Consider the following 19,081-nt stretch of genomic DNA (forward strand, 5'->3'; position numbering starts at 1 on the left):
GTTAGAGATGAAGGAAGAGAAAGTCTTTTACTGTAAGTGGGAACAAATGAGCCATCACTTTAAAAAACAAGTCCCTGGTGTTTTTACAGCCTGAACACCACAGACCTGATCACTGTGCATGAGACTGCCAGCCTGGGAAAAAGTGGCCAACTGCTCAGTTAACAGTTCTCCTTACCTCCCGTTAAAAAATGAACAGATAAATAAATAAACAAATAAATAAACACAGCTCTTTTTGTTGAATCTGGCCGAGGTGGTTGAAAAATATCACAACTTCATCAGCCTAATTGGCAAAGCACAGACAATTTATTTCATTGTCATCTCCACAGGTTGCTCACAAAGCCGCTGTGTTTCCACTGGTGACTCACTGATACACACACACACACACATTTGCATTCCCAATTAAGTCAGAGATGTTTTTGTGCCCTCGCTTTGTTTGCTCAGGCGTTCACCAAAATGTAGCCGATTCTGCTCCCTTCATTACGGAGGGGAATAAAAAAATCCATCTCTTTGGCACACGTGTGTTACCGCTCCAACAAAGACCTCAACCGTGTCCTGGTTTTATTTGCACTTCATGAATGTGTGATGTTTATTTGGCTCTGCCTGCAGCTCTAGTCCCTCAATAATCCCCAGGTTTTCAGTTCCAGACATCTTTTCTTCTGGATGTGGAGGAGTCCAAACACAAGACACAAAAGTTTGCGTCCAAATTGCTCAGAGAGAAATGTCAATCACAGGCTTTTTCATGGTTGTTGAGTAAAACCCACATAAAGGAGATTTTTTTTGTATATTTGGCTTGTCAGGGTCGGCTTAGCGGCTCAGCACATCCGCCTGAACGGCCGTTTACCCTTTTTGTCTGGTTCTTTTCTTCCCCTGCCCTCTCTGTCTTTCCATATCTCCTTTACTTCCTCCCTCCATACATGTGCCGCCCCCTTCTCCCCACCGCAGCCATCAACCTGGCCCATATCTGTCCGCTTGTTGTCTTGTACCATCTTGTGTGTCTTGGCCTCTCGCTATTCCTCAGTCGCCCTCCTGCCAGTTGCTTTACCCTTTCTTCCATGCCCCCCTTCCTCCGCCCTCTCCCTCCTTCTGCGTGTTGTCAAAACGCTCTACATCAGTCTAAAATGCTCTCTCCTTGGAAGCGTCTCCTCATACATCTGTCTCCCTCTCCTCGGGAACTCTCTACCCTTTTGTCTAGCCTTTCTCTGCTTCTTCTCTACATCCAGCTTGACCTTTTCTTTTAATCTTTCAGCCGCTCGTCCTCCAACAACATTGACCACATTTCCACTTCTCTAAATTCTGCTATAAATAGAACTAACACTGGAATAAGAATCACATTTTACAAACATTTAAAACCTGAAAATGTGATATTATTTTGATGTTGAATAAAAACAGCCTCAGAGCGAGTTACATCCACCAAAAACCATCCCAATCAGCTGCACTGGGGATCCAAATGTCAAAGGTACTTCCTGTTTTTAATGGGTTGTAATGGATTGTGTGCTCCTAAATTACTACATTAATTCAGACGGCTGCAGTCTGCTCTTTCCATCACATATTTATACTTCTTACTTTTACTGCAGGAGAGGCGTGACTTGAATGAACTAGTCTAGAGATAGTGGGTTGATAAATGGATGTAGTCTCTGTTTCTTAAGAAGATCGCCGGCGGGTGCCATATTGGAAATTCTGAACTCAACCTAACTTCTGTGGAGCTAGTGTGAGGTAAAGAGGCGGGCCTTTAGCCTCCTTGCTTACAGCTACAGTGTTCCCGCCTGTCAATCAAATCTGCCACGCCCTTATTTGGGCAAAACAAGAGTTATAAATAAATTCAACCCTGTACAGTGTGTGCTGATAGAGAAATGAGCTCTTCAGACCTAAGCTGTTTTTTGAACCAGGCTGTAAACATGTTTATTTCTGCTGTAAAGATCGTCTTCTTTGAATGGGTGTGTATGTGGTTTCCTGTGTTTCTGCAGCCAGCCTCTAGTGGACGCTTAAGGAACTGCAGTTTTAACACTTCTGCATGGGCTTCATATTTTAAGACTGGAAGTTGCAGCAAGACTTTAACATGTTATGCCATAATAGAACATTACTGTAAAAATGAAGTGTGTTAGTCAGCATTTAACTACATCATCATTGATAAACAACCAGAACAACATGAGTGGTGAAATTCAGGACCACATTTAAAGGCTGAACAACATATGTGATAACACTGAACAACAGCTAATGCTAGCATGAAACCGTTTCATCTCCTGCAGGAATCAGCAGGAAGTTATATTCCAGCCAACATCACGTTAGATGGAGTGTAAACTATTGGAACAAGCATTAAACCATTTCCAAGCTCAATGACGCACATGAGAAATAAAATACTAATGTGATGTCAGATTATAAATTGAGCCTTCCCTGTTTTGTGTGATAGCTTAGCATCACTGTCTTTCAAGAGTTTTAGCTGTGGGTAATATTACTAAGTAAGTACCTGAGCAAACAGCTTGTGCTATAATTCAACCATTTTTCGCTAGCATAGCATCATCTAGTTCATAACATTTCTGGAAAACTTCTGCTTTTTGAAGTGTACCGTGCAACTCTACGAAATTTAGATGATGATACAAGCTCATATCAACAGCATCGTTTCCTAGCTAGCGGCTAAATGCTGCACAACAGCTTGCTAGCACCGAACAATTTCCTTGCTAACGTAAACAAACATGATGTCGTGCAGGAATCTAAGCCTTTTGTACTGCATTGACTTGCTTAAGCTTCTTCCTATAGCAGTGACATCATTCAGTGAATAGGTGAATGCTAGCATTAGCGGTCGTCTGACTACCAAAAAAAGTTGTTAGGCCTTGAAATCGTCCTGAAATGTCACTGAGGATGACTCTGGAGGAAAACAGCCGCTGCCTAGCTTCTACACAGCAAACACCCTCTCTGTGTTGGTCATGCATTACCTTGTTATCAGACAGACCGGTGACCTGGTCCACAAACTCCTCCTGGATCATGAAGGCGGCCAGGTTGGCAGTGTAGGAGGCCAGGAAGATGACAGCAAAGAAGGCCCACACAGACACTATGAACTTACTCGTGGTTCCTTTCGGGTTTTGAACCGGCACAGAGTTGTTGAAGACCAGACCCCAGAGCAGCCAGACGGCTTTGCCCATGGTGAAGGACGGGCCGTGAGGGTCTGATGGAGGAGAGGAGAGAGAGGAAGGAGAAGCACAACTCTCAGTTTTCAGGATTGTTTGCAGTTAAAGGGAGCTTACGTGTGTGTGTGTGTGTCCATGTCTGTGCTTACCTCGTCCCTGTGCCAAGTTTCTGTTGAAGCCAAGAGGACTGATGTACTCAAACATGAACACAGCCATTGCAGTCACCAGTAGGAGCATCACAAACATCATCACCCACACTGATGCACTGAATGGCTCTGTGGGAGAGGAAGAGGAGAGAAAGAAAGGAGGGCACAGATTAAGTATTAACACATGTTGAGTTCCATCTTTTATTTCTTACACATCACTTTTTCTGATTTATGCTCCCTCTCTCTCTCTCTCTCTCTCTCTCTCTCTCTGTCTTTCCACGAACTGAATGAATAAATCAATCACACGTTGAGGGGAAAAAAACACTGCATGGATAACAAGCTGACTTCTGCATGTTCGACGCCCTCCCCAAACACACACACACACACACACTCACACAGTCGCTTTCACACGGACACACCTCCCGTTTGACAGTGTGAGGAGGCGTACAGTATAGGAAGCCCTGGTGTCAGCACTCCTGTCCTCCCTCTGAGCTCACAACACCACCGCAGAGATTAAATCCTGCTCTAATGTATGGGAGAGCACTGCTGGCACAGGGCCGTGCACCTTCAATCTGTGTGTGTGTGTGTTGGCAAGTAGCCATTTTGGGGCTTTCCTGCTAAGCCCTTATAATTGCCACTTTTGCAGCAGTCAATGCATGCTCCATACATGTCACACTGTGTGCCTCTGTGTCTCTGAGGGAGTGGCTCTCTCTGTGGGAGCGTGCAGGATGCCTATGAAGCAGGACGCATCAAAAGGGACGTGACTGAGCACGCCACGGCAGGGATATCCGTGGTCAGTCAGGTTAAAATCCTGCACTTAAGTCCCCTCTCAGGTAAGTGAGAGTCATTGTGGCACAAGCAGGAGTTGGAGCTAAATCCCTCAGATGAAAGAGGGAGTATTGACAGCTGTGTATCAGCAGTGAATTGTGTTGTCAGCTCTGTATCACACACACACACAGAGAAAGCAAATACCATCCTACACTCACACACACCGGGAAAAGCAAACAAGCTCCTCCTCCTCTCTCGTTCTCTCTCGTTCTCTCCCCCCCATAAGTACAACAACAAAGCAAACAGTTACTCCATGACAGTTACCAAGAAAGGCTGACGGGGAGACTGTTCCATTGCTACGGGAGACCATGACGCTGATCCCGGTTTCCACGAACGGGACGGAGAAATCGATGACCTCAGAACGCTCCTCATTGATCGTCAGAGATCCGACGGCCATGACGGCTTTCTTATAGACCACCTATAGGGCAGAGGAAGAGAGGGAGGAAGGAAGGAGGAGATATGGAGGGACAGATAAGACATTGATTGAAATCAGAGATCAGGAGTTGATCGTTTTTGTACTAAGTCTGGTTTTAGTCAGGGGACGGGGACTCACAGCTAAACAACCTGAATGCCAGATGAACTTTAACTGAGTGAATGAAGTTCTGTCATTAAAAATAACAGACAGCGATAAAGTTTTAAGTCTTTCAATGAACTCCAGGATGTTAGCAACAAGTTAAAGCTGGTAGTTAAAGATATGCAAAGGAGCTTTCTGCAGGAGGAGCTCAGATTTGTTGACGTGCAGAGCATTCACACTACATGCCAAAACCTGCCAAGGTTTCCCAAAGACAACACTTAAAGCTCTTTATTGAAAACTAAAGGAACAGTCTGTCAATCTTTTAATTTATTATTATAAATATATAAGTAATTTATTATTATGTTATTCTATCTTATTTAATTTTATTTCATTGTTATTTTGTTTAATTTTCTGGTATTTATCTGATTTTATTGTACCAATTTTATATCATTTTTCTGACATTTATCAGATTTTGTTTTAATGATTTATTCAATTTTCTGATATTTAGCTGATTTTATTTATTGATTTAATTTACTATTTTATATATTTTTTATTTGATTTTATTTTATTTATTGTATTGAAATTATTTTATTTCATTTTTTTACAAAGACAACACTTAAAGCTAATTTTTGCAACTAAAGGAATAGTCTGTCAAACTTTTAATTTATTATAAATTATATAAATGATTTATTATAATTTTTTATGTTATTCTATCTTATTTAATTTAATTACAATTTTATTTTGTTTCATTTTCTGGTATTTATCTGACTTTATTTTACTGATTTTATTTTAATATTTTATATCATTTTTCTGACATTTATCAGATTTGATTGAAAATATATTCTATATCATTTTTCTGATATTTATTAGATTTGATTTTATTGAAATTATTTTATTAAATTTTCTGATATTTAGATTTTATTTATTATCTTATTTTACTATTTTATATCATTTTTCTGATATTTATTTACTTATTTGATTTATTGTATTTTAATGATTTTTTTTATTTTTTTTATTTTTTTTACAAAGACAACACTTAAAGCTAATTTTTGCAACTAAAGGAATAGTCTGTCAATCTTTCAATTTATTATAAATTATATAAGTCATTTATAATAATTTGTTATGTTATTCTATCTTATTTAATTTAATTACATTTTTATTTTGTTTCATTTTCTGATATTTATCTGACTTTATTTTACTGATTTTATTTTAGTATTTTATATCATTTTCCTGACATTTATTAGATTTCATTTTATTGAAATTATTTTATTTAATTTTCTGATATTTAGATGATTTTATTTATTTATCTTATTTTAATATTTTATATAATTTTTCTGATATTTATTCATTCATTTGATTTATTGTATTTTAATGATTTTTATTTTTATTTTTATTTTTTTTACAAAGACAACACTTAAAGCTCATTTTGGCAACTAAAGTAAAAGTGTTTTGGACTGGGTTGCTGACCTTTGCAGAGTTGGCAATAATAGTGCACATGGGATTATAAGCATTTATTTACCTCCTTTTTAACACCTATCATACCTTTAATATTAATAATAACGTATAAAATAGAGGTTATATTTATATGTGTTTTTTTGTTTTTACTTTAAAAAGTGTCTCAACAAATGTCTTTCTGATTTTATGCCCCTAAACTCAGGACTTTAAAACAGTGAGCTCTAAAGACTTACCTTTTTAATCTGGCTTTTAATTTGTTATTATAAATTATATACGTAATTTATTTTTAGCCCTGGACTGCATTGTAACCATTATTACCATTTTTTTAGTATCATTTTTATTTATTAAATTAAATTTTTATTTTATTTCATTTTCTGATTTTATTTTATTGATTTTATTTTAATATTTTATATCATTTTTTTTATATTTATCAGAATCTATTTTACTGATTTTATTGAAAGTGTTGTATTTAATTTTCTGATATTTAGCTGATTTTATTAATTGATTTAATTTTAATATTTTATATCATTTTTCTGATATTTATTTGATTTGATTGTATTGTTATGATTTTATTTTTATTATGTTTTTTTAAAAAAAGACAACACCAACAGAGTTTTTTTTTTAACTCAAGTCCCGCCTCTGACAAGGTACATAGCCAATCACTGTGCAGGATTTTAGGAGGGCCAATCAGATTTTAAGGGTTGTTATGGTCACCCCAAAATCGACCCTTTTTCCTATCTCTTCCCAGTCAAAGAAGTCTGGAACCCGCCCCTGCTCTCAGCCTTGGCTCAGATTGATCTGTTTGAATATGATGCAAACTTAAAGACCGATCCATATTCTCATAACTCATTCATGACTTCAAGCACTAAAAGGATGCTGTTTACTTTCATCAAGGCTAGAGGACTAAAAATCAGAGGAAATCATCACATCCTAATAAAACGTTCACAGATCATCAAACAGGTGACGAGTGAATAAAAGCTCAGAGTGTATTTTTCCTCACCTCTCCCACCATCCCATTCCAGACGTTGTTGATCTTCTTGCCATGCTTGCCATTGGTTACCAGGTACAGGTCATAGGTGAACTTCACATACTTTGCAATCTTCTTCAGAATATCAATGCAGAAGCCTTTGCAGCACTTCTTGATGTATGTCCCACCAGCCTCTGTTGTGTTGCTGCAGACACAAACAAAAAGCACACATTATGAGCCCTGCTGGCTGACAGCCCACGGCAGAAAGTGACAGAAATGGAACCAAAGAGAGCATTTAAAAGAGTCTGCATTCAACACAAACCCAGGACCTGAAAGCAGTCTCCCTTTCCAGGACCCCAAAAAAACTGCAGCTTTCTTCTCTCTGTTCTGCTTGTAAAATGCACCAACGCTCAGATGTCACCCTGGGACTATTTCACCTTTAAGTTCAGGTTGCTCACTTCAGGAATGACATCAGAAGACTTGGAAAATATGCTACTTCTACTTCTCTGTCTCTCCAGAGAAGGAGGTTTATGACGGTACTGCATCTGCACGCCTCGCACCATCTGTGGAGCCGAATCTGACAGCCGCAGAGTTCAGGCTGTGTTCACGCACACACCGGAGCGCGCACATCAACTTCAGCCACCTGGGACTCTCATTTACCTTTCAGATATGTGCTAATTAGGAGAAAAATAACCTTGTCCTTTAGTCAACAACAACCTGGGAACAAAGTTGATGGAAAGAAGAAAAAAATGTCTCTTTATCCAGCCGTGACTCTGCACTTACTTTCAGAGCTGAAACTCTAAAACTTTGGCAGAACTCTGCAGCGCTGCAAACACAAGCCAAGTCTGGCCCCGAGTGTAAACTACTTTAAATTATCTTCCCCAGTCAACAGCAATCTGTGTTACAAATGTCATCATGAGGAGAATACAATTCCCTCTTTGAACTGGAGACTTGGTGTTGATCCAATCGTTCCTCACAGGAGGGACGGTTTGTTTAAATCTGTTGGCAGCTGTCGGTCTCACACAGAGAGTCTGCAATAATAACCACACACTCTTCATCTCTGGGATCTCTTTGAGCTGATTTAAAGTACAAATTAGATCTCAACACTCAGCAGACTCTGTAAACGAGGGCTCTAATGATTGGAAGTCTAAGGGCCTGTGTGCATTCACGCCTTGTGCTGCACAAGACTTCAATGTCAGAGCATGTCTCACAGGGTAGCTGTCCTGTGCAGGGTTCATTTTGGTGGCTACTTTAGATTCAGTCTTAGTCTTACACCATGTTCCAAACTTATGCAAGTTGCATTTCTGTGAATATTTTAAAAACTATGTCAACAGTCGTTTTCAAATTTGTCAAGAAGTCAGAGAGTGAATATATTTCTTCAACTGTGTGGTTTAAATGACGCTTTTCAAATTACATTGGCTGTATTTTTAAATAAATGCAGAATCTGCAGAAATGAGTGTGCCAAATTATTATGCAAGTTGGTGATAAGAAGATATAACTTGTGAAGATTAATAACTAGGCACCATTTCAAACGTTCTATTGATTGAACATAATATTTACTACAACTGTTTTCAAACTTCAACAAAAACAACAGTTTTATTTGCATACAAAATAAAACTGTTAATGTCTAAAGTGTTTCTCAAATGTCCAATATAACCTCCTTTTCTTTCAGTGAGGGTCAGAGGTCAGAGGTTTAGTGAGGTTTCTGCTGACTTCTCTGCTGACTCTGTGAGCTGCACCTTGTATGGCTTTCCAAAGATGCTCATTGAGCTGTATTTCTTGCCATTACTGTAAATTATATTCTTTATTATCAACCACAAGTTCTCAGTCGGGTTGAGATTGGGTGAGCATGCAGGCCAGTTCATGAGTCGACCTAGTAGTGACATTGGGGAGTCTCAAAAGTGGAAGTATTTTTTGCTGTGACAGAAGAAAGCTCATGCAGAGGACTTTCTCTGCAGAGTAGCTTCGGTTTTGCATAAAAAACAGACTCTGCAAGTGCAAACAACACTGCAAGTGGACACAGGCCCTTATGACTTCAGCACAAACATGGCTACTCTGAGCATGATGCATTGTTGCAAGAGGGAGATCATTATGCATGCTTGGCTTAGGGAATTAAAGAGAAGTATCCACAACTAGAAGAAGATGAAATAACACAGAAGTCAAGCAGGGGACAATTTGGGATACTAGATTTAAAGATATGATTCTATCCTGGAGTAAAGGGTTCATGTAGTGCAGGGAAAGGGGGGCCGTGGTGCACAGAATGATCCTGTTATAAAGAGGTCTAAGTGGAGTTGGAGGCGGGTTCAGCTCATGGGGTTAGTGACAGAGCGGGCTTATATAGGCTAACACTGTTCCAGCTACATGTATGCACACAGTGTACCCATTTAGACGGACCACAGCACCGTTCAGGGAGTGAGAACATGTGACGTTATGGAGTCTGTTTGTGAAGTTACCAGGCCAACTTCATATAGAAACACTACAAGGCCCCGAGGGGTCTCTAGAGAGATGCAGGGGATATATATATGTGTGTGTGTGCGTTAGCTTGAGTGTTGCTTGTTCTCAGGCCCAGCCTGGATGAGCGAATTTGTGGTTCCGCATGCATGGATAGGCGTCCATCCCTCGATCATTCCTCCCTCTCTCTCTCTCTCTCTCTGCCCCCTTTCCTTCCCTCCATCTACCCCTCTTTTCTCCAAATGGACACGATGGATGCTTGAGTGGGAATTGTGCTGTGGGAGAGTGGAATGCACCCGGATGCACTGGCCTGTGAGTGAGTGGACATGTGGCAACGAGAGAGTGTATATGAGCTAGTGTCTGTGTGTGTGTCGACGTGTTTGTGTGTTCATATTCCTCCTTGGAGATGCTTTATCCTCCGCCCTAATTCACAGTGGTTCTGGATGTAAATCTCCGTGGTAGCCGCTTCCCTGGGACTCTTTTATTGCTTAATCAGATCTGTTTGTGTGTGTGTGTCTGTGTGTCTGTGTGTGTGTGTGTGTGGTCTTTTGTGTATCTGGGTAGAAGTTAGACACGATTTTTTGCATGCATGTTTAAATCCAGCCTTGAGAGTGGCACAGTTTGTGTTGTGCTCCCTGTAATCTTACTGTAAGTGTGTCCAATAAAGAGCAATAACATTAAATTATCTACAAACCCATTACATGCTTTGATTCAGCAGCACTGAAGCCACTTGGTGACACACACACACATACACACACACACACACGCGCGCGCTCATGCATAACCACAAATCCTAAGCCACTTTTAATGTGCGTGCATGTAAACTTGTATAATACAGCATACAAGCGGTATTTGGATGTAACTGGGAAAATTGGTAAGTAGGCAAGTAAAGTGCTGAGTTCAGCAGCAGCTTCCATTTTCAGGGGGAGGAAAGAAGCTGCTGCATAAATCGGATACTGCACCTCTTCCCAGGCTCCGGCGTGGAGCAACAGAGGGAATATAAATGGATGATGCTATTTGTGACCCTTTAAAACGACTAAAACACCTTTTTATGGGAATTTAGGAGTGTTCATGGATCCATTTCTCATAAATATAAACGCACACATCAGTCAGTCAATCTGAGACTGCATCACTCTGATACTAGAGTACATTTCAAATCTTCTCTTTCTTAAACTAGTGTGTTTGCATGGACTTTGCATGGGTTTTTAAGGATCTAATTTTTGTGTTCTTGCATGTAAACATCATATCCTGATTGCAGAAACTGTGAACAGCATATCAAGATTTTGAGATAATGGGATACTGCAGTGTGCATATGTCTTATGATGGACTCTGACAGCTGCCAACAACCTGCACAGGCCTCAAAACTTGGCTAAAGGCGATTAAATAAATAAATACATAAATAAATAAATAAATAAATAAATAAATAAATAAATAAATAAAATAAATAAAATACAATAAAATACCATTTAAAAAAGGATAAAATATATAAATAAACAAAAGAAAAAATTAACCATTAAATAAATACATAAAATAAAAATAAATACATAAATAAATAAAATAAATAAAATAAATAAAATAAATAAAATAAATAAAATAAATAAAATAAATAAAATAAATAAAATACCATTTAAAAAAGGATAAAATATATAAACAAACAAAAGAATATATAAACCATTAAATCAATTACATAAAATTAATACAATTAAATAAAATACAATTTAAAGAAAGAATACAATAAATAAATAAAAGAAGAATAAACAAACAAACAAATGAATAAATAAATAAATACATAAATAAATTAAATAGAATTAAATTAAATTAAAATAAATTAAATCAAATGAAATACAATAATATAAAATAAGATAAAATTAAATTAAATTAAATCAAATTAAATACAATAAAGTACAATAAGATAAAATCAAATCAAATTAGATTAAATTAAATTAAATTAAATCAAGTTAAAAAAATAAGAAATAAACTCATATTTGATGCAAAATTAGCGCTCATGCCCAAGTGCAGGATGAGTCATCAAAAAATCCATACAAGTATCTCAGAAGCATTATCACACAAGGCTAGCTAGCATACTCTGTTGGACTTACTCTTTGATGTGCTTCCTGCAGGGCACAGAGTTCCTCATGCAGGTACCAGTGAGCCTCTCCACATCCTCCACAATCACAAAAGGTTTCTCCTCTAAGGTGACGATGGACAGATGGTTGTCGTCCAACTCGGCATCGCCGAAGGAGTTGAAGCGCGGCCACACCGGGTACTTCAGAGTCAGGCTGCGGTTCTCCAGTCTCCCCATCTGGAGGGAAGGATAGGAGGGTGACAGAGACGTTTGGATAAATTAGTTCAGCTCAGTAAGATCGGTCATTCATAAAGAAAATAAACTGGAGTAGTTGAGTTTAAATTAAAGCTTTTACAGAGGGTGTGGCTCTCATCCAATACTTTACATAGTGAGCAGCTTGGGAGTCAGCGTCTGCCTGAAGACACTTTCTGTTAAAGCTAACACTCAGCAGGACTAGTTCCCTCGGATCTAGAGGTTTTTTAGCAGACAGGAAGTGGTGGGGGGAAATTAAATCCAGTGACACCAAAGAAGGGGAATGCAGTGTGTTACTTTTCTTTACCTGTTACTGCTGTAACCTGTTGCCTTACAACTCAAAGCAGAGAGGAAGTGGAGAGGATTACAAATGTAGACACATGTTAACATTTCCTTTTCATGTCACAAACAATGCTGTTTTTGGCACACAGACATACAAACCAGTATACATGTTTAGAGACCATAAATAATGGGAATGCCTGGGCACAGAAATAACAGATTGAAAGCATGGTGTGTAGGGATGCATGACAGAGGCACAGAGAGGGATACAGGGAGGCGGACGTATATGTGGAAGAGAGGGAGTGTGGCGGGATGATGGCGCGATGTGACGCGGTTAATAATTCAGAAAGTTTTCAGAGCGGTGTCGTCACAGATTCCCCTATGGATGCTCTTACCCGCCCACAGCTGTCTGAAAGTGTGTGTGTGAGCATGTGTGTGTGTTGTCGACGTGTGTTTGTATAAAACAGGGAAAGAGAGAGAGAGAGAGAGAGAGAGAGAGAGACAACAGCAGGCAGAAAGGCTTTGCTCCACTCTCAATTATTAATGTTACAGGAGACAGAAAATGGCAAAACCTCGCTCTCACTCTTCCTTTTAAAACTCTCTCTGTCTTCTTCTCTTTCTTCTTCTTCTTCTTCTTCTTCTGTTTTTTTTAGCTCTGGTGGATCCTTGCCTGCAGAACGGCTGCAGAGCGGAGTGGAAAGTTTTGTTTGTTTTGCACACTCATTAACACACACAAGGGTGAACATGGGGATGTCTGAGCCTGGAACAAACGGGTACACACTGGATTATTTCTGTAAGTTGTGTGTGTGTGTTGGAAAAATAGAATCCCTTAAAAAGAAAACACACACACACAATCAAGAGTCATTATTTAGCCATGCTGATATTTCACAACTTTCACCCTGGAGTCATATAGCATGGTACCCGTGCACGCAAACACACGTATGTTGTTGCTCAGCCTCCACGCCTGGTGAAGTCATTAACAGGCGAGCAGAGAGGAGGAAGTGAAATTAGCATTTTAATTGTTTTGCTTTGAGTGGTTTTCTATCCTCTGACAGGGATTAGAGTCTTTTCTCCGCTCTTACTTGGCACCGCAGTCAACAGCTCACTCTGCTGTCGGCTACTTCTTCTTCTCCAGTGTGTGTGTGGAGGTGTGTGTTCTTGGGGGTTGGGGGTGGAGGGTGGAGGGTGGAGGGTGGAGGGTGGGTCAGGACAGAGCGGCTCGGTGGCATGCGCAGGATTTTCTTGTGTGTCACCTTCACTCTCCAGGGAACTGTCACATTTGTCTATCTGCCTCACTCCAGCTGTTCTGCATTTCATAAGCGAGTGCCTGCATGTCTAATCAAACGTGTGTGTGTGTGTGTGTGTGTGTGTGCAGGATAAGGGGACCCTGCTGTGTTAGTCCTCATTTCCACTCACATATGTGACCAGTGTCTGTAGATCCATGGATATTATAGACTGAATAAAACATGGAGGTCGTCTCTGACGTCACCAATGGATGCAGAACATGCTGACTCGACCTGAACAGATGCAACCTGCCCACCTGTCCTAATTATGCAAATACATGTATAACTCTGAATATAAATGAATGATACCATAACTTTATTATATAATGTCATTTTTTAAATGGGGCCTAGTGCAGCTTCATGGGCTTTTGCAGCCGGCCACAAGTCTACACTTCAGTTTTACTAACCATAGACCTTTCTGGAGTCCCTGAGCTCCCTTGTCTCGTAGGTTCCTCTGGATCTCTGCTGTAGATTCCTTTTTTGGGGTCTGTCATTCATCCTTCCTTTTCTTCTTTATTTTCTTTAATTCCGTCCTTCTTACTTGCTGTCCTTCTTTCTTTTCTTTCTTGCTTTCTTTACATCTCTTCCCCTTATTCTTTTTTATTCCTTCTTACTTTCCTTCTTTCTTTTTCTCTTTTACTCCTCTTTCCTTTCATTCCTTCCTTCCTTCCTTCCTTCCTTCCTTCCTTCTGTCTTTCATCCTTTCATTCCATTTTCCTTTCATTCCTTCCTTCCTTCCTTCCTTCCTTCCTTCTGTCTTTCTTCCTTTCATTCCATTTTCATTTCATTCCTTTCTTTCTTTCCTTCCTTCCTTCTTTCTTTCTCTCTTGTATTCCTTTTTCCTTTCATTCCTTCCTTCCTTCCTTCCTTCTGTCTTTCATCCTTTCCTTCCTTCCTTCCTTCCTTCCTTCCTTCTGTCTTTCTTTCTCTCTTTTACTCCTCTTTCCTTTTTCCTTTCATTCCTTCCTTCCTTCCTTCCTTCTGTCTTTCATCCTTTCCTTCCTTCCTTCCTTCCTTCCTTCCTTCCTTCCTTCCTTCCTTCCTTCCTTCCTTCTGTCTTTCTTCCTTTCATTCCTTTCTTTTTTTCATTCCTTCCTTCTTTCTTTCTCTCTTGTATTCCTTTTTCCTTTCTTTCTTCCTTTCATTCCTTTCTTTCTTTCCTTCCTTCCTTCTTTCTTTCTCTCTTTTACTCCTCTTTCCTTTTTCCTTTCTTTCTTTCTTTCTTTCTTTCTTTCTTTCTTATATTCCTTTTCCCTTACTTTCTATCCTTTCTCCTCTTTCTTGCTTTCTTTACTTTGTACTCTTTTCCTTTTTTATTCTTTCTTTCTTTCATTCATTCTCTCTTTTATTCCTTTCTACTTTCTTTCTTCACTTCTCGTCCCTTCACCATTTATCCTCCTCTTTTTCTTTCTTCTGGTCTCCCTCTCTTCTCTCTTTTCTTAGACCTTTCTGGAGTCCCTGAGCTCCCTTGTCTCGTAGGTTCCTCTGGATCTCTGCTGCTGTGGACGTGCCAGACTCCAGCTGCTACAACTACTACTATCCGTCTCCCCACTATCATCTCTCTCTCTCTCTTCATCTCCCTCTATCCCTCTCTCCAACAGTGTCTCAGCAGATGTGTGTCTAACATGGGTCTGGTCCTGCTGGAGGTTTCTGCCTGTCCTTGCCGTTCTTAGTTATGCTGCTCTAGGCTTAGACTGACACACTGGGATCCTGTCTTTCCCTCTCTCTCCTCTCTCTGCCTGTCTCTCACTTTAACTCTTCCTGTCCCATTAAAGTTACTAACCATAGACCTTTCTGGAGTCCCTGAGCTCCCTTGTCTCGTAGGTTCCTCTGGATCTCTGCTGCTGTGGACGTGGTCCAGACTCCAGCTGCTACAACTACTACTATCCGTCTCCCCACTATCATCTCTCTCTCTCTCTCTCTCTCTCTTCATCTCCCTCTATCCCTCTCTCCAACACGGCCTCAGCAGATGTGTGTCTAACATGAGTCTGGTCCTGCTGGAGGTTTCTGCCTGTTAAAGGAAGTTTGTCCTTGCCACTGTAACTTGCTAAATGCTGCAAAGTGCTCTGCTCATGGTGGATTAAGATGAGATCAGACTGAGTCCTGTCTGGAAGATGGGACTGGATCTGATCCGGTCTTGATGTTGGGTCTTATTCTTTCTTTAAACTGTTTGTAAAGAGTCTTCAGATAACATTTGTTGTGATTTGGTGCTAAATAAATCAAGGTTGTTCAACTGTGTCTCTCTTGATTGAACTAATCCCTCCAAAATCCACCCCAGTACAGATTCTACACTGAACTCTTTAGGGGCGGGGCTTAGCAGACCTGTTTGATATCATATGATTTGACTCCTGGTTGACTCGCCTCTGTACACATATGTAAGTGGAAACAAGGCGTTAAACAGACAGGCTAAGTTTAAAATAATGAGTCAGATTAGGAGCAAACACTTAAACTCAAAGAGGAAACAACACAAAGAGTGTGGGTTCAAATATTCGAGTTGTGCAGCAGAATAATGTGAAGTCATTTTCTGCTCTCAGGGAGCCTTAAGGAGAAGTTACAAGCTGTGTGTTCACGGCTGATAAACACACTTTGTAAGTTCTGACTTTGTTCCATTCGCTGCACTTGTTGGACCTTGAAGTGTCCGATTATACGTTAGTGTTCAAAAGTTTAAACATGCAAGTCAAGTCCGCGTTCAATCATTGGTCTGAGCTTTGGAGTATTGGCCCTGATCTGGTTGGATGAATCAATAAACTTGAAGGGGAGATATTTATTCTGCTCACAAGATGGGTTTAAAAAGAGAGAGAGAGAGAGAGAGAGAGAGAGAGAGAGAGAGAGAGAGGTGACGAAAGGAGGAGGAAGGGGAAGAAGAAGCTGACTTCAGCAGCTCTTCTGATTTCCTGTCCTCCTGCTCCCCTCTCTCTCTCTCTCTCTCTCTCTCCCTCCGTCTCTCTAATTAAACAAAGAGGGGTTATAAATTAATGCCCAGAGAGGAGAGCGGATTCTCTCTATCGACCGGCCGAGCAGCATAATGCTGAATCTCCCTGTATAAAAGACCAGATATTACACACACACACACTCACACACACACACACGCACACACACACATACACACACAGGAGTATGTGTGTCGGTGTGAGTGTGTGATGTGACAGCGGGGCCAGTGGGAGGTTAGGATGATAGGGCCTGTGGGATTACCGCATAATAACATCCCATGGCGGCGTTCTTATCGCACCATCACCCTGCGACGAATTGAGAGCCACTCTGTGATGAGATGATACTCGACCCCAGAAGAACTAAGTCCCTGAATCCCTCCTTTTTTTTTTTTCTCCTATAAATCCCTTGTTTTGTTTCAGCAAATGCTCCCTTCTTCTGTCACCTCACACCTCCCCTCCTCTTCTATGTTCACTCAATTCTCCTCGTGCACTTTTTTTTTCCTGGATGTCTCGCCCTCTATTTGATCTGTACTGCACTACCTTCTATTCCCCCTTTCTGTGTTTGTAACCTTTGGAGGAACACACACCTTTCTGATCAGGAGTCCCTGCTGTTGAATGCATAATGATGACAGAGTCCTCTATTATGCAAGTAAACAAGTCTCTCACACAAACACGCCTCAAAATATGTCCCTTTTTCGACTTCCTGGTCCCCGGTTGGTGGATGCATAATGAAGCTAGAGTCGCCTATTTGACAGGTAAACAAGCACACCTAATCTCCCACACACAGACCCAGATGCCCTCGTCCTGACTGAGCAGCTAAGATGAAGCAGAACCCGACTCTAAAGGTGAAAGAGCGATAAACGAATAGGAACAAGGGTCAGCGCTTGCAAACTAAGCACCTTCTCTTTGCCACTCAAACCAGCAGAGTTATCGCTGTGGCACATTGCATTATGGGAGAATGAGTTCCTAATAGCGTGGAGAAACCCATTCAGTCATAAAACAGTATCTGTCACTCCTGTCAGACAAAATTATGTCAGGGGAGAGGATTCTGCTCTCACCCTCCTACGCTCGCTCCGTGTGTTTTAGCGTGTGTGTGCTCACGTGAGGAAACAAGGGCAGAGGAAAAGATGATGACAGAGTGGAGGAGTGAAGGAGAAGCTGCAGCTGAGGGTTTAGACTTCTCCTCTTTAAGATGTAGAGAGCAGGTTTTTTTTAAAATGCATATGTGTGTGGGGTATACGTTTGTGTGTACGCACAGGAGCTTTTGTGTGCGTCTGCTCTCCATATTGTGATTCTCCAAGCACAGATCTCATGCTGTCTGTTATAATTATTTTGTAAACGGGCTGCGAACACTGCGGCAGCTCCTGAAGCAATTTGCACACCCCATCTACTCAGCAGGAATAAAACATAACCTCCCGGTTCTGATCTGTAAGTACATGTTCTCCGTTCAGACACGGGGGTTAGGTACTGTACAGAAAATTCAGCTGAGTCATGGTTCTGAAGGTTTGTGTTTATTTAGTTATTACTGAACTTAAAAAGTGATGTTATTGAAGAATAACAGCTGTATCAAGATGATGATGTCGTTCATAATGTAAGGTAGCAGTACTGATGGACAGTTGTGTGCCTTAGACTACATTAGCTACACCTGGCAGGCAGCTGCTAGGTAACAGTAGTTTTCAGTAGTTTTGTTTCTCCATTCAAAATAAAAATGTTCTCATTTACAGCAGAATCAATTTATGAAAGCTAGTCCAAGAGTTTTTCTTAGCAGTAACTGTAACTTGTGTGGTGTATTATGCTAGCGCTAATTAGCTTATTAAACAACCCCTACTTTATCAAAGCTGCTGATTTTGTGATTGACTTTATGTGTTTGGTTGTTCATGTGGTCGTTATGTCGGCCATGTTGGAAATGAGGGAAACCTTGACGCACTTTCAAGAATAAACAAAGATTTAATATAAAGAATAAATTAAAAACGGTGTGTGTATGATATTTTTCTCATTAGATTAGTTAAGTTCACATTGTTTTTTTCTGTAAATTATCTGTCAATTTTATGTTTTTGTCTGTTTAATTTTTATTGAATTTTATTAGTTTTATTTTATTTTAGTTATTGTGATTTTTTTAAGTTTATTTTTTAATTTTATTGCATTTTATTTTAATCATCATTATGATTTTTTAAATGTATTTTATTTTATTTTGTTTATTTTCATTTTTGTCTGTTTTCTTTTTTGTATCATCATTATTTTTGTGTCTTGAGTTTTTGTAAAAACTTTGAATTTCAAATCAGAAAAAAAGAACAAATAAAGATTTAAAATCAGTAAAATGTACCATGTTGTTTTTTCTCTCAGTTTGTGCACTTTGTAAAGCTGCAGAAGCTTTCTGCAGTGCCTATAATTTGGATTTTAGTTATTTGATGTTTTTCTTTTTCTATCATATTATATATATTTATTATTCATTGTTTTAAATACAGAGTAAACTACGTCAGCCAAGAGTTGTGTTTCTTGGATGAGTGTTAGCTTGAATGTTAGCTACCTCACAGGCAGCTGCTAGGTAGCTAATATTTGAGCTAACAATGAGTAATCTGAAGAAAATCTGCTTTTCTATGTTGTTTTTTCTCAGAGCAGGAGTACTTTGTAGATCCACATGAGATTTCTGTAGTGTCTATGATTGAGTCTTTAACTGATCTTTATTGTTATTTTCCTATTCAACACATTTATTCTTAATTTAATGCACAAAATGAAGAGTTTGTGTTTTATATTTAGCACAATGCATTCAAAATTGAACATATTGTTCT

General features: G+C 39.6%; 1 protein-coding gene across 1 annotated transcript in view; it reads right to left on the minus strand.

The window, feature by feature from the left end:
* Positions 1-19,081, minus strand: part of grin2aa (glutamate receptor, ionotropic, N-methyl D-aspartate 2A, a) — a 60,898-nt gene that overhangs the window by 36,486 nt on the left and 5,331 nt on the right. Inside the window, exons 2-6 of the mRNA XM_034710543.1 lie at positions 11,583-11,785; positions 7,066-7,237; positions 4,361-4,514; positions 3,272-3,397; positions 2,931-3,160 (exon numbers count right to left, since the gene is read on the minus strand). Of these exons, the coding sequence (XP_034566434.1) occupies positions 2,931-3,160; positions 3,272-3,397; positions 4,361-4,514; positions 7,066-7,237; positions 11,583-11,785 (885 nt within the window). The remainder of the gene's footprint in view (positions 1-2,930; positions 3,161-3,271; positions 3,398-4,360; positions 4,515-7,065; positions 7,238-11,582; positions 11,786-19,081) is intronic.

Source organism: Notolabrus celidotus, chromosome 20, assembly GCF_009762535.1.
Source record: "Notolabrus celidotus isolate fNotCel1 chromosome 20, fNotCel1.pri, whole genome shotgun sequence".
Lineage (NCBI taxonomy): Eukaryota > Metazoa > Chordata > Actinopteri > Labriformes > Labridae > Notolabrus > Notolabrus celidotus.